Source organism: Protopterus annectens, chromosome 3.part0, assembly GCF_019279795.1.
Source record: "Protopterus annectens isolate FY-2018-M chromosome 3.part0, PAN1.0, whole genome shotgun sequence".
In the NCBI taxonomy this organism is placed as follows: domain Eukaryota; kingdom Metazoa; phylum Chordata; order Ceratodontiformes; family Protopteridae; genus Protopterus; species Protopterus annectens.
Genome location: NC_056731.1, coordinates 1880656276 through 1880673111, shown reverse-complemented (window position 1 = coordinate 1880673111; position 16836 = coordinate 1880656276). Strand labels below are relative to the sequence as shown.

The following is a 16836-nucleotide window of genomic DNA, read 5'->3' as shown; positions in this document are numbered from 1 at the left end:
TGGTGGGGGGCTGTGCATTCTTTTCTTTGCTGAACCTGCTGTAGGTGTTTCCACAGGATCAGATTGTGTCACATAGCACATACTGGGAATATCTGTGTACATGTGGCTGGAGTATACTGCAGGGCTCCACCAGATACATCACAGCACTAGAACTGTGACTTCAGAAACCCAAACACACACTCTATGATGTCCATAATTTGTGTGTGTGCCTCATTATGGCATTTTGCAGTGGGTGTGGGTGCATTTCTGATGAGTGTCATCATCTACAGTTCCATGGCATACAAAGCATCCCCCAGTAAATGGCCCTGTGGAATGTCCACCTTAGAAAACATCTGGTAGAGCTGTGATGTGTGCCAGATATGGGAGTCATGATAACTGCCAAGGTTGCCAGCACACACATTCAGGTAATTCCCTGGACATTGCTCATGATCTCGCAGTTGATGGAATGGTACCCTTTGTGGTAAACATAGATTGCACCCTGCTCACCAGGTGGTGCCTTGATGTGTGCATGAGTGCAATCTATGGCACCCAGTACTTCAGGGTAGTGTGGTACACAGTAGAAGTGTTGCATATTGCTGACCTTCACCTCAAGGAAAAGGGGAAAGGGGAAAAGATGTGTGCTCCCTGGCATGTAGAAGCATACTATCCAGGAATTGGTGGAGTATCCTGGATGCAGATGCCTGTGACATCCCATCATGTACCCAGTTGTTCTTTAAAAAGTAACTGTAACTAGTATCCTAAAGGCTGCACATACCTTTGTTTCCAATGGGATGGGTTCCCCTCTGTTAGCTCTGCCTCTGGGCTGAGAGTGGCAGAGCTCAGTGAGTTCTGGTAATATGTCCTTGTCCACCCTGTAGCATTCTACAATCTCCAGCTCATGAAACTCCTGGAAGGTTACCCTGGGCTTGAACACACTTCTCCTTCTCGGCCTAGACCAATTGTCAACAGCACCAGCAGCATTGACTTCAGCATCTGGTACATACAGATGTAGCAGCTCCTAGCCTTATCTCAGTTAAAATTCCCAAGTCTCTACTTCAATGGTCCAGATTATAGCGGGAAAATCAGACTGTAGGGTGTATGCATACTTTATACAGTTCTGCTTTAGGTCCACCATGTGGGATTAGCTAATTATGATGCAGTTCACCTGCCAAGTATCTAATTGGCATGATTTAAAGGCGCCTCTTTAGTGTGCGCTGTGGCGCTATGCACTGTGCAGCATGACTTATACAACAGTAATAATTATTCATTGAATATATCTGGTTTTAATTATTTGCTCTTTATGTCATCACTGTGACCTGGGTGATCTGTTTACGCGAACACACCAAGCTATTCAATGCACAGTGAAAACACAAGTGCTGGGCACTAAAAAATCCTAAAAGTAACAAGACATACCCCTGATGTCATCCACATCCAGTAGTAACATCAACATCGTGTAGGAGCCTACACAAATTGGATATGCCGACAAGGTTGCTCCTTTTACCAATTCAAGAAATCCACCTCATTTGCATACATGTCCATGATAACAACCTGGAAGCTATACAGTTCATAGCCATGTGAGCTGGGTAACAGCATGGATGCACCTTTGTACAGATCCAACGCAAGGTCCTACCGTACATTTGTGAAAACTACATTGTAAATGTTAGTTTACTGTTTTTTATTTTTCTGTTAAGCATGTTTGTGCAATATGGCACATAGCACAAACATGCAGAAATTATTTTAAAAAATTATTAATTTTACATATTCCCTTCCTCTTTCAGAGATCCACAATGTACCTTTTGCACACATATTTACATGATCTAATATTTTCAGGGGAGTTATGTCCATATTTGTGGACTTTTACATCCCCTTCTGTCCTTGTAGACTCCTGTACGAGGAAATATTCCTTGTACAGTATGAACACTGACACAGACTCTACATGGATGCCTTTCTACTTGTTGGATCGCTCCACCTGCTTATGAGGAAATTTGCATTGCACGGACGTTTCCCTGTTTGCGGGTACTTGCTCACTGATGCATACACAAAAAAAAAAAAACACGTAGGCTTTATTGAATTCCCCCCAGTATTTTCTACATGTGAGTCTATGCTTTTGTACCTGTCACCCCATGTGGGGGGCTAACTTTCATTATTAATGCTACCTTAGTTCACTAATTTCAAGTTTACTGTAGGATAGAGAAAGAAAATATTTATCCATCTACAGTATTTTCAGCATCAAAGGCTTATTTATTGTGCAGCAAGTCTTTCATAACTTTTAACTTTTGAATGTGGTTCTACTATCAGATCCTGAGTGGCAAAACCAGAGCATCAGAAACGCAAAAAAAAGTCTGAAATACAGAAGGGCGAAATAAAGTAAAATCACTTGCTTCTGGCAGGGAGTCATCTCCGTGGTTGCACTACATCAAAGAAGGGAGAAATCTCCCCAAAAAGGGAATCACTGCCAACACATACTTATGAATCAAATTATAATGATTTTCAATGGAAGAATGTGATCAGCGGTGTCTTCTTTTGCTTTTTGCCTATGGGGCAACTGACACTCACCAAATTTTCACCTCAGCCACCTGTACAGATACTTTTGAATACTTGGTAATCACAAATTACAAGAACTATCCTACTCCTAAAAACAAGTTTTAGTTTATTACAATAATTAAGTATAAAATAGCTAATGAAAAATATCATTATACAATATCTGACTAATGCATCTTGTGTAACTTTAAATGGCCCTGATGATATGATCTCATCATCTGACGGAATGAATGTGAGTGTGACCCCCTTGAAAAATGCAAAGTGTTTTGATTCTTGACAATGTAATACAGTCCTGTACTGCCCAGTTTCACACATTACTGTAATGTGAACCTAAATTGGATATAACTGTGGAAGTTGTTTGCTGTGTTTCACTGGGCAGAATCATATACAGTACAGATTATATGCCTTTCTGTAAAGAAATAATGTTCCTCATGTTTTTGCAGATTTTGGCGTGACAGTGAACCTAATAATCTATATCCCAATGATCCAGATGGTGAAGACTGTGTCATAGAACAAGACGACTGGAATGATGCTTCATGTGCTCGTCATTTCAAATGGATTTGTGAACAGGACGCCAGGCACATTTTGATGGAAACATAATTGTCTTGACATAAAATAGATATATAAAATGTACACGCCGGAGTGATATCTCCTGAAGTTTACAAAAAAAAAGAAGAAAGTGTAGCTCTGCAGACAAAAAGGTTGTGCGGCTAGTTGCTATTAGAATGTTATGTAGCTTAAGAAATGAAAATGAAAGGCATTGGATCCATAAATGTAACACAGCCCTGCTGGCTGTGTCTGAACAGTCCAATATTCATGTTACTTGTACATGGTTACTCATTTATATATGTATATACTGTATACTTTTTTACTCACAAGTAAACATGATCTTGGTCACACCAGGAATGTTTTGTAATTTCACTGATGTCCAAAGCAAGCACAGATAGTACCATTTCTTTTTTGCCATTTCCACCTATCTGAACTTAATGGTTAAATGAGACTGCAGAAGTCAGGCATCATTTGATTGTGATCAGATTGTTGCACAAATCCTTCTCTTAACTAGAATTTAAAAACACTGCCACCATGTAAAAAGCACCGTTAATGTTCTTTGAAGCAGGTAATCTTGTGCATTTTTCATCCATTATGCAAAACTGTCCTCTGCTGTTTCAAAATGGCAATCCGCTATTTTAGATTTTTTAACTGTAAACTGATGTTAGTTAAATAAGCAGTCAAGCTGAATCTATAGCTGAATGGAAACAGTCTGAAAGGCATGTGAAATGGCTTTGTCTATCTGGCAGTGGTGTCCATCTATGGTACCATTCGTGTGATTATGGTGAACCAGAACACAGAGGGGTATCACTGGGTCTCTGGTAATAATCAATTTGTAGTGCATAAAGCACTTCAGTTAGACTCAGACAAGTATACATCAAAAAAGAAGGGTCCCTCATTTTTGATAAGCATCTTTCTGACATGAGAAAGGTAGATTAACAAACTTTGTTAAGCACTTATTTTTTATTAACAGCAGACAATAGCCATCAAAGACAACTGGTGGGGAACATTGGAAGACTTTATTTTGACTTATTTTAAAACTTCAATCAAACTTTTCAACTTTAAAAAAAAGTCTGATCAAAGTATTTTATAGTTTTCTGTTGTTCTACTCTGGCAGCAACTCTGTGTGTCACTGGTAGGTGTGTTACAGCGTTCATTCCTGTAGAGCACTTTCCAGTGCCGCACTTTCTTTTCTATCTTTTGTGGTATGTGGGAGCAGGTAAAGCTCAAAGCAATGCAAAGAATTATGACTGGATCTCATCAATCATAACCTAGCTTGTTATATTTGGAGTCCAAAATTCCCCTCTTGAGCTTTGCATTCAAGGTGAATTTATCGACATCCACGTCTTGAACATAATGAGCTGATTATGGTCAGAATCCCAGTCATAATCCTCTGTATTATGTATTATAACTCCCACATAAAACAACTGTATAGCTCAAGCAGTCTCCACTAGAAAGAAATATAACAGGAAATTTAAAATTAAACTACCAAGGTGGTCCAACTCTATAAATAATCAATATAATAAAAGAAAAAAAACTTTTAAAGACCCATAACAAATTGACCTGCATTAAAGACTTAATCAAAAGGATGAACTAAGAACTACAAACAACCACCACAGATACCAAAGTTGAACGTGAATTGAAACTGTCATCAAAAGCCAAAGACCTTCTTATCCTTTCTTAGTTACATTAAGAAATTGAGAAATAACATTTTGCAATGTATGGAACTAATCCAGGATAGGATTACTCTGACCAAAAAGACATAGCTAAGATACCTGCAGACAGAAATCCATGAGTTCTTCTCATCCTGAAACATGTCCTGGCTGTACTAATACAATTAAAACACCAGCACTCCTTCTATGAGTCTAGACAGTTTACCTGGATACCTAATTAATGGTATCAGACATGCTCTCACTGAACCCTTCCTCTTCTTATTTAACTTATGCTTAGCCACAGGATGTGCCCCTGACATTTGGACAACTGTAATGATTCAACTACACCAAGTGTGTCCAACACAGACACTGGGAATTAGATCCTCATTGGCATAATTACCCTAATTTGCAAGGCTATGGAACATATCATATCTGACATCTTAAAGCTACTATATTAAAAATCTCATAGAAATGGACCCACAAAAATTTGGTTTGTCAAGGGCACATTGTGTCGACTGAACTAGACAATAACTTCTTTAAAAAAGGTTGCAGATGTAGCAGACATTGGTCACTTAGCCTGTCCAGCATATCTGGATCTGGCCATGGCCATCAACACTGTACATAATGCTGGCATTATAAACAAGCTGCAAGAACTAAAGAATGACCCTTATGTGGTGAGATGGATTGCAAACTGGCTGTAAGATGGAACTCGTACAATTAGGATATCAGATGCAACTTCATAAACCGACTAATGTAGTGCCATAGGGCTCAGTACTGCCCCCCCCCCCCTTAGTATATACATTTCTGGCATCCATACCACATAGCCTAACCTATATTTATCCACATTTGCAGATGACTGCAAGATGGGTGCCATTGTCTGTTCACTATTGATACATAAGCACATCAGCAAGAACTAGCTGTTATAAACCAATAGTCTGCAGAGAAAAGGCTCAAAATGAAAACAAATAGTTCCCTCACCTGTCCTCTTCAATGTACAGCACAGCCAGTACTTTAGTCCATATATACAGTGGATGGTAGCTAGGGATCTCAGTACATGGCTGGATAATTCCCTCACATTTGATACCTTGTTGCAACAATAGTTATGAGATTCTTCCATCTAACACAACTGGTTCCTAAAGTATCTCACATAGGTCAAAGGATGCTATCATTCTCCTCTACCCTGTCTTAATTAGCCAATTATACAGTACAATGCCTCTTTGGACACGTTCCTAGCTAGATACAGCATGCAGCTAGAAAGGTCATAAAGGTTCATGATGAAAGATTATTGGCCTAAAACCCTTTAGCCAGTAATGCAAACTAAATGTCCCATCCATATAATCTGTCTGATATACTCCTGTGTGGGGATCATTGCCTGGCATTCCATCCTACTAAAGACCCACACCCTAATGGATTTCTTAGACCTTTATAAGACAAACAACCACATAAGCACCCAAACCAATTATATTAAACTACATCAAAACACAAATAAAAAATTTGGATAGATAGAGACATTATTCAGGGATTGCTCTATCTCTGGAACAAATTGCCCTACATGTTAAAGAGAGTGACACCCTTTGCATCCTTGGAGAATAACCTTGATGATTGGGTTAGTACCTACAAGGACATCCCAGGCCTGACATGTTTTTTCCTCTTGAAAGTGGGGTTTACATTCTGAGTGTGGTATTTGGCAAGATGTGCATGATTTTCAAACTCTCTTGCTTTTTATTTCCTGTGATTCCATGATCGTATTATATGTTTGAGAAATAGATGACAAGATATTCACCTTAACAGTCTGCAACCAGATCATAATTTTTTGTAATGCAATAACTTTATCTGCCAAGAAGCGTAAGACCGTAAAGCAGTTACAGCTCTAAAAGATGTGACATAGTTAGTATTACCTTAGAGACAATAGCCTCTCATAATCTGCCATCTTTAATAACCATTACAGATTTCACTCTATCAGAATTTTGTGTTTCGTGTATGTCAGTGTGAAGTGTGTTACAGCTTTTAAAGCTGTCAAGGTTCTCTAATGCAGATATTCATCGTGTTTCATTGTTGTAGTCCTTACAAATGGGTTATCCGGCTCCCGGTAGCCCTCAGTTGGCCAGAATACCAAAGTCCTTGGTATATGACGTTAGCTGCATCCAGATTAAGCTTGATGCCAGGATGTCAGGTACAAAGGCAGGCAGCCGATGTCATTTCCTCAGTCTTTCTTGCCTCAGATCCCGAAGCAGAAGCAATTCACATGAGTGACGGTCGCCCGATTTCCTTCTTTTTGTATTCTGACTTATGAAGTTGAAGACATCCACAGATAAGTACCCCACTGGGGACCCTTTTTTCTTGCTTTAACGGATGTCAGAGAAAATTAACAACTGTCTTGCTTGTGGAAAACAGATTCTGCATCGTGATTTTCATTCTTGCTGTATTACTTGTTTGGGCCTTGAGCATGACGTCCCAAATTGCAATCTCTGTACTTCTTTCAACCTGCGTACCATATGCCATAGAGCTAGGATTTTGTATAAGCACTTCGGAGTTTGGCCTGAGTTTGTTGGCATAGTGTCCTCTGGTCTCCCAACTTTGGGTGTTCCCAAGAAGTGAAAGGATAAGGACCGCAACAGGCCTAGGGTTAAATTAACCTACAACACCCCTTTTAAATTGGTTGTTGGTTCAGCGGTAGCCAGTGAGGTTCTTCCTTTGCCCCTGAAGTCTATGGATGTTCAGCAGCAGGTGTCTTCAGAGGCCTTGGCTGAGCTCTCCATTTTGCAGGCTTCTTCTTTGCCTTCGGACCCTCCGCCTGTCACCGCCTCTGATGGATCTGGGGTCGCTAAGCAGGCGCTGGCTTCAGAGGCCTCTTTTCTCCATCTGGAGACCAGATTCAGACCGATGGCCTCAGTTTACACTTTGGTGGTGGCTAGGCCTCTCGAGTCCCTCCGGCTTTCCAGCAGGCCTCCCAGCTGAAAATCTACCCCTAAACAGGTGCCGGCCTCCCCTCAGTTGCCTCAGGCTCAAATGGTTAAGATGGCTAGTGACATCTTGGCTCTTATCAGGGGCTCTCAGCCACCTCCTTCTAAGAGGGCTATGGAATTGTCTCTGGATGTTTTGTCTGTCTCAGACTCAGAGGATTTCCGCTGATGAAGAGGGACACTCTCAGCTTTTTTCTGGTTTTGAGGATTATGATCCTGAAGACTCTATCCCTTCAGCCACTCCCACAGAAGATGTCTCATTTGGGGATACTCTGAATACCCTCAGGGAGCATTTCAGATGGGAAAGTCAGGAATACCCTCAGTCTAAGAAGCGGAATAGGGAATTCTCAGATTTGCCTCAGCATAAGCCTTTGGCTATTCCTCCAGTTCTGGAAGTTGTTGATGATGTTTTCATGGAAAATTCTTTGACTCCTAATTCTGTTCCTCCTGCTCCCAGAAAGCTTGACAGATATTATAGGGTTCCTGATTCTCATCAGTTCCTTTTCAAAAATCCTACTGCTGATCCAGAGATTATTTCTCAGGACCCTAAGGGTGTTAAGGCCACTGTTGCTAAAAATCTTTGATTTCTTCTGACAGGGAATATAGGGCCTTAGACAGGTGGGGTAAAAAGCTTTATACTTCTTCCACCCTGGCTATTAGGTCTGTTAATTGTCTCTTTCATATGCTTAAGTATCAGCAACATACTTTGGAGGCCATTAAGGCTAAAATTGCTGGTGTTCCTTCCCTGATGGAGAATAAGGACATGCAGGACTTAGAATTCTGCCACTCTGGGTACTAAACATTCACTACATTGTGGTTTTGACACTTTGGAGGCTTCTTGCAGAGCAGCGGCCACTGGTTCTGTTATCAGAAAACATGCTTGGCTCAGGGAACAGCCCCTTTCTGAACCTGTAAAATCTAAATTACTGGATGTGCCCTTGCATAAGACAATCTTTTTGGAAGCAAAGCAGAAGAGGTGTTGAAGAAGTTGGGGGATAAGGCTAAGTCTATGCAAATTATTAAGGACTTCCTGCAAGTTCAGCCTCCTCATTTTAGCAGGCATTACCCTTCTAAGAGTTGGACTTTTCCTGACCCTAGTAAACAGGGTTGCACTAGATCTAGGGGATACAGGTCTTCCAGGGGACAGACTTTCACCCCTCAAAAGGCTAAACAGTGGCAGACTTCATCTTCAAAATCAGGGAGTTCTATGCAAACTTCCCAAGGCAAACATTCTCAATGACTCCGGCGTTCCCCTGCTTGCCTCTGCGGGTCCAGGGTTTCCTTTGGGGGAAGGTTAGCCATTTTTGCAGACGTCGGGCACACTTTCACAGATGACAAATGGGTGCTAAAAATAATAGCCCAAGGCTACAAATTCTCTTTTCACACCTTCTCAGTCCTCCAAGGATACCCAGATATTCCCCCACTTCAGAGGGCAGAAGTAGAAAAACAAGTTTCTTCCTTGCTAAACCTGAGAGCAATAGAGCCAGTTCCTGCACTGCATATAGACCAGGGTTTTTATTCAAGACATTTCCTGGTCCCCAGAAAAGAGGGCACCTGGTGCCCTATTCTGGATTTTTCCATTCTAAACACCTTTCTGGTGAGTCCCAAATTCAAAATGCTCACTCTTCAGCAGTTGTTGCCAATGCTGGCCAAGGATTCCTGGCTGGTAACTTTGAATCTAAAAGAAGCTTACTTGCACATCCCTATAAGGGAAAGCTGCAGGCAGTTCCTTCATTTCAGGGCAGGGAACAGGCACTTCCAATTCTCTGCACTGCCCTTTGGCTTATCTACTACTCCCAGAGTTTTTACAAAATGTCTGGCTCCAGTCATTGCATTTTGCAGGCAAAGAAACATTCAAATTTACCCTTACTTGTACGATTGCCTTATTCAAGCAAACTCTCCAGAGCAACTTCTAAAGGATTTGGACTTTGTGAAGAACCTTCTCACCTCTTTGGGCTACACAATCAACAAAAAGAAGTCAAAATTGGTACCCATCATGGAGATTGTATTCCTGGGAGTGAGTCTGAACACAGCCGCCCAGATGGTATCTTTCCCTCAAGAGAAACAGATGGATCTTTTGAACTACTTTAAGAACCTGGCAAGAATGCCCCAGTTCTCTGCAAGGCAATTCCTGCAAGCACTGGGGTTCATGGCTTCATGTATTCTGATGATTCCATATGTCAGACTGCATATGAGGAAAATACAATGGTACCTCAAAAACCTTTGGTGTCAACACACTCAGGATTTGGACTTGATTCATCCTCTGATTCCCTGCCTTCAGATGGAGTTCCTTTGGTGGTCAATGGCCTATGTACAGAACAGAGACCTACCTTTCTGTCCATCTCCTGCCAACCAGACTCTCACCACGGATGCCTTGGACTACGCTTGGGGAGCACATCTAGAGGACACATGCATTCAGGGAGCTTGGAGCAGTCAGCAAGCTCAATTGCACATTAATCTGAAGGAAATTATGGCAGTTCAGCAGGCCTTGATGGCTTTCAAGCATCTTCTCTCTCCTAGTACTCTTCTAGTCAGGACAGACAACACTACAATCATGTGGTACATCAACAAGCAGGGAGGGACTCACTCTTATCCCCTGTGCAGACAAAGCATGAGACTATGGTCCATGGCAGCTTCTCTGGGCATTCATCTGATAGCCCAGTTTCTTCCAGGAAGGCTCAACACCTTGGCAGACTGGTTGAGCAGGCAGGTCCTGGATCCTCACAAGTGGCAACTGAACAAGACCATCTTTCATCGCATTATTCAGCATTGGGGCACTCCCCAGGTGGATCTCTTTTCTTCTCCAACCAGCCACCTTCTTCCAACCTTTTGCAACAGGGTTCATCACGACAAGGCTTGGAAAATGGATGGTCTGTCCCTCCCCTGGACACAGCTATCAGTCTATGCCTTCCCTCCTCTGCTTCTTCTTCCCAGAGTGCTGTTAAAGATATGGGGCGAAAAACCAAGGGCCATCATCATAGCTCCAGATTGGCCAAGTCAGCATTGGCATCCACTTCTTCGCAGTTTCTCCCAGTCTCAGTCTTTGCCTCTTCCCCTGATACCAAATCTCTTGGTTCAGGACGAAGGAGAGATTCTGCATCCTCACCTTCAGACTCTGCATTTGACTGCCTGGCTCATAATTTAAACCTTTCTCAACAGGTGGTTGAGATCCTTCATGAGGCCAGGAGGCCTATTACTAGGAAATCTTATGCAGATAAATGGAAAATGTTCTCCATTTGGATGCAGACTAGAGGAGAAGACCATCTCAATCTTCTCTTCCACTAATTCTTGATTATCTGGCAGGTTTACTTAATGACGGACTTTCCTTCTCTTCTATCAAGATTCATGCTTTAGCTATTTCTGCTCACTGTTCCTTTAAACAACCCATTTTTTCTCATCCCCTGATGGAGCAGTTCCTCAGGGGAGTTAGCAATTTAAAGCCTCCCAGAAGAGTACCCACTCCTGCTTGGGATCTTAATTTTGTACTTGAGAAACTTAGTCTGCCTCCCTTTGAGCCTACTGCCTCAGCAGATTTGAAGTTTCTCTCCTGGAAAACTGCTATTCTCTTGTCCATTACTTCATCTAGAAGAGTGTCTGAGCTGCAGGCCTTAATGGCAGTAAAGCCTTTTATTATTTTCCATGTGGTTCAGGTTTCTCTTTGGATTAATCCTTGTTTTATGCCTAAGGTGGTTTCTAGCCTGACTCTCAACCAGTCTATCCACCTGCCTACCTTCTTTCCTAATCCTCAGAATAGAGGAGAAGGGTTGCTGCATTCACTGGATGTGCATAGGCAACTTAGATTTTACCTGGACAGGACTAAACCTTTTCAAAAGTCAGATCAGTTGTTGGTCAGTTTTGCTCCTGGAGCCCAGGGCAAGGCTATTTCGAAACAGACTATTTCTAAGTGGATTGCTCATTGTATTCACTTTTGTTACTTACAGCATGGCAAGGTTCCTCCTCAGGGTACTAGGACCCATTCTACTAGGGCTACCTTTACCTCAGCAGCTTTTCTTAGAGGTGCACCTGCTAAGGACATCCTGGAAACAGCTACCTGGACCTCTGTCCACACTTTCATCAAACATTACAATCTGCCCTTATTTTCTAAGTCCAGGGCTGGTTTTGCCACTGCAGTGTTGCAGGGCATTCTTACCAACCATTAATCAGTGGTGTTCCTCCTCCCTTTCTGTTTTTTCCTGGGCTTTGGGAATCAACCCATTTGTAAGGACTGCAACAGCGAAACACGATGAACATAATACAGTTGTGTACAATTACCATAAACGAAGATGTTCGAGTGTATTCACTGTTGCAGTCCTGGATTCCATCCCCCTTTTTTCCTAGGGCACCAACTGGATTTTTTCTCTTTACCTGGTCTTACCTTTTTTGGGGGCTCCTGACAGTTATGGCAAGAAAAACTGAGCAAATGATGTTGGCTGCCAGCCTTTGTACCTGACGTCCTAGCGTCAGGCTTAATCTGGAGGCAGCCGATGTCATATACCATAGACTTTGGTATTCTGGCTGACTGCGGGCTACCGGGAGCCGGATAACCCATTTGTAAGGACTGCAACAGTGAATAAACTCAAACATCTACATTTATGGTAAGTGTACACAACTGTACTTTCTGTGGTGTATCCTATCTCATGCATGGAATATTGCAATTACATTCTGAAATTTGGGAAAAGACAGGTTGTTAAGCACCTCTCTGGCATAAGAAAAGTGCTTAACAAGCTTTTTTTAAGCATCACACATCCTTGTTAAGTGCTAGTCTTGCACTAGAGGATTAACATTGTACAGTGGCCACCATAGAACAGGTGCAGGAAGTTGACAAACATTTCATTCAGACTTTTTAACAGCTCATGAAGACTTATTTTAGGTCTGAAAAAGTTCTTCATGAAGTGTTAAAATGTCTGAATGAAATGTTTAATGGCTTCCAACCCCTCTATTGTGGCTGACCTCTGTCTGTGTGGCAGCATTAAATTAGTTACAGCTTTCAAGGCTGTAAAGCACTTAGCACTCTTGTCAGAATCCATTGTTGTTGTTTTACATGGAAGCAGAGAATTGTTTCTCTGATCACAACCCTGCCTTTTATGTGTTCTCAAAATGGATATGAAAAAATCTACCTCTTTAGCTTTGCCAGGATCGCAGACACAACATATGTTACTTTCTTTTATTGGCTCAAGATTGCACCATTATACTTACTAAACCTGTAGAAAATAGAGGCTTCACTGATGAAACAATGTTCCAAGAAGAGGAACATAACATCTTTGCAAGGAAATAAAGGAGTGTTCAATTCAAGTGTCTAAGGGTTTTTTATACCAGGTGTGCATGACAGTTGTCTCTGGCAAATTTATGGGAACTTGCTGGCAAGATAAAGACTCTACTAGCACTCAGTGAATGGAGGTTTCAGTAACAAACAGTTCTTTCATGTGACCATGTTGAGAGTAAAAAGAATTTGGTGCATCATTGCTTTATTGGTCTGAAATCATATTTAGCTCTCTCCAAAACAACAAAAACAAATGCATGTGATGACATTAAGCTTAGGAGGAGCTTATCAAAGTGATTGACACCCACAAACCTTCTGACTGGAAAAGACGGGGAATCATTAAGCCTACGCATTTATGCAAGGCCGATACCTGGCTTTCATGTAATGATTTGAAGGTAAAGTTTAATATTCCTGAGAGAACAGAAGGCATATAATATTTTAATTGGTAAATTTATACTGTATTATTATGAACAATGAATAAATGGAAGCATGTATTGGAGAAAAAGAAGAGTATTAAACTTACTTCTCTGTTTTAAGTAGAGCTTTGTAATACGAATATGAAGGGATTTCTGTTTTGTTTGGAGACATGAAACTGGTGGATCTAAACCTGAGTTATCTCAGTTTGATTAAAAGACATGACTGGACATGCGCGCACGTGTGTGTGTGTGTGTGTGTGTGTGTGTGTGTGTGTGTGTGTGTGTGTGTGTATGTGTGAGTGTTTGTATCTTTATAAATGTATATATATTCAAACTTTTAAAACCTCAACTTTCATATGGCCAAGACCATATGATTGAGCTTTTAAAAGCTTGACCAGTCTGAATGGAGATCTCCATACAGTGCCGAATGGGAGGATTTCCCATTTCCACAATGTAGTGCAATCTTGGAGTTGGTATATTTAAGTAGCGGGGGCTGTAAGCAGTGCAGGGGGCTTGCCCCCCTGTTAGACACATTTAGTTTTTGTTTTGTGTGTTGTATTTTTTTTTTACACAGTCGATGTTTCAAATGTTCGATCATATAGTCTCAGCCATATGAAAGTCAAACATTTGAGATATTGATCATGCAAAGTGGATCTATATATATATATATATATATATATATATATATATATATATATATATATATATATATATATATATATATGTATATATGTATATAAAGGGAAGCATAACATGCCAACTATTTTCTATCGTATAGGTGGAGCTTTGCCATATATAGCTTTCTTCTCACTTTTGCAAAGCAAATTAAAAAATGAGAGCTCCTGCATTTGGATGAAATATGAAGTGAATAACCTGGTAACGATTTGAAATGTCGTGACCCGCTAGACCGAGTCTTGAACTATGGAGACTGAATGGCCAAAAGAATGGCCTTACATATATCAAGTCAGCGGTGCCATTCATCAGAATATTCCTTTTTCTCTGAGGTATGGCGATCTTGGAGTTGATATATATAAGTGTGGCGGTGTGAGGGGCTTGCCTTCACATGGGGAGTGCAGTGAGGGGGCTTGCCCCTCTGCAAAAAGAAGTTTAAAGGAGAAGAGCAATTTTCAGAATTCAGTCTTTTCCTCTGTTTTCAGACGTTTTTCAGCTTGTTAGCACTCGGCATTCGAGTGCCATTTCAATGGGGAGCTTAATAAGCTATGATGAGATGGATGCTGGAAGAAAATATACATCTGAAGAGAACTGGTTTTATGACAGCATTCCATTACTCCATGCTATGATACACTCTGCACTATGAATATGCAGTAACTCGTTTTAAACCTTGCCTACGTTGATATGGACAACTATGCATTTGGTAAATTGCTAAATAGGGTTTGTAACTAACCTAGATCTATAATAAATATATCTGGAATGTCCAAAGCTTTGTTTTTCGGCAAATTGTATTGCAAATACTAGTTCATATTTACAAGACCAAGACTGGATTATCACTGACTTTTTCCTAACTTGATAGCTGGGCTCTAAGGTGTCTGTAATGAAGACAGACTTTAAAGATGTAGTATTTTTGATTCGACATAAGCTAAAATGTTTAACTGGAGACCAAAACAAGACCCACTGAATGGTACTGACAGAAGGCAATGACAAAATGCATTTCAGGGATAAAACATTATTAGATATAACTGAGGATTAGAAAGAAAATAGCTTTCCTTATTCCCTATAATGGATGAGGAGTTTGTGTTTGAATGTTACAGATTAGCTAGGGTAGGTAATGAACTAGGCTAAATGGAAATTAGCTGAATTGTTGAAGACTATTGGGTCCATTGTGGTCTGCAGTTAATTGGTATACAATTATTGATTTATGGCTGTCATGCGTTGTTGTGTGACTGCACCCATAGTCCTCTGAAGATCTATGAATTTTAATCAAATAAGGAACGCACTTCATTTTTGCAGAGGATTTCCCATTCTACACTTCTTTCTGGAAATGCTTCCCTTGGTTGGATCTGTTTAATGGCAATGGATATATGATGTATGAATGAAATACAGCAGACTGTATGTTTTATTAATTTTAAAGAATGTATTGATTACAGTGTTAAACATATGATCGTGGACCAAGTAAATATAAACGTTTACAATGAAATGTTTTTGATGCATTTAAAATATTATAACATCTTTGACAAAAACTAAAAGATGATTAAAATATTTTTGAAGTCATATCTTATGCATACCTTTCAACCTCTTAGCTCAAGAAATCTGGACAATGTCAGTAAATATAAACGTTTACAATGAAATGTTTTTGATGCATTTAAAATATTATAACATCTTTGACAAAAACTAAAAGATGATTAAAATATTTTTGAAGTCATATCTTATGCATACCTTTCAACCTCTTAGCTCAAGAAATCTGGACAATGTCAGAAGTCATGGGGTGCAAATGCTCAAAATCAGGGAGCGGTTTCAAATGTTGTTCTTACAAACTTAGCAAGTTGATAGACTAACAGATGCTGCATTAGCATGCATTTTTCTAAAGGATAGGAAGTCTGAAACTCAAATGTCTGTCAAAAACACAAACTAGATTATAGTCCATGAACATGAGGGAAGAAAATGTATTTATTTTTTTTAAGATAACCTATTAAACACCTGATGTGAAATCTTATAAAATGCATAAAACTGACTCCACAAATGTATTCAGTAGGTTAACTGATGGTGCAGAGGACAGTACTGGCGATAACAAAAGGAAAACATTTTTAGCTTGGAAGATTTATACGTTGAGTCTTGGTAATATCACATTGAGCAATATGCATGCAAATAACTTACCATGCACAACATAAGCCTAAGACACCCTTATTTATTTTGAAAAATGTAAACCCTTTTGTCTGACATTATCACTGTTACTACAACTAAAATTTCTGTTTTTATTTGGTGAATTAGTGCCATTCCCAATCAAAAATATTATGACTATCATGTCTAAATATGACTTTTGCATGTCTTTTTTTCAAATGCTCAAGTAATCTGTTCTCAAATAAGCCATTAAAAGATGAGCTACAGTACACATAACTAACTTAGAATATCCAACAGGTTCCCATTTATAGCAGATATGGTGCATAATAAGTCTTAATTTATTTTAATAAATTATGCTCTCTGCTAGGAAAGATGTGAGCTCTATCAAATACCTACCATGATAATGATCATATTTACCTTTGAACAATTCAATATTTTCTGAAATGTTTTTCCAAAGGCCATTTGTTCACCTGAGCTAAACAATTCTAAAAACTTCTTGTTTTGCTTGGACTTGTCTTCATCTGTGTGCGTAAAAATGAATTATTCCCATATATACCAAAAGGAAGTTTTATGTAACCACTTTTCAGCTTTTATTTTCATCAAATCCATGTGCTTAATTCACAGATTTGCAGAACAGAATGGGAACTCCTAATTTATACATATATTTCCTCATTTTCATA

The 16836-nt window shown here is 40.0% G+C and overlaps 1 protein-coding gene across 2 annotated transcripts in view; it reads left to right on the top strand.

Annotated features, from left to right (window-relative positions):
- Nucleotides 1-3426, top strand: part of LOC122797149 (CD209 antigen-like protein B) — a 418559-nt gene extending 415133 nt beyond the window's left edge. For both annotated transcript variants that reach the window (XM_044065955.1, XM_044065954.1), the window contains one exon: nt 2964-3426. In XM_044065955.1, the coding sequence (XP_043921890.1) occupies nt 2964-3120 (157 nt within the window). In that variant the 3' untranslated portion in view covers nt 3121-3426. The remainder of the gene's footprint in view (nt 1-2963) is intronic.
- The last annotated feature ends 13410 nt before the right edge of the window (nt 3427-16836 follow it).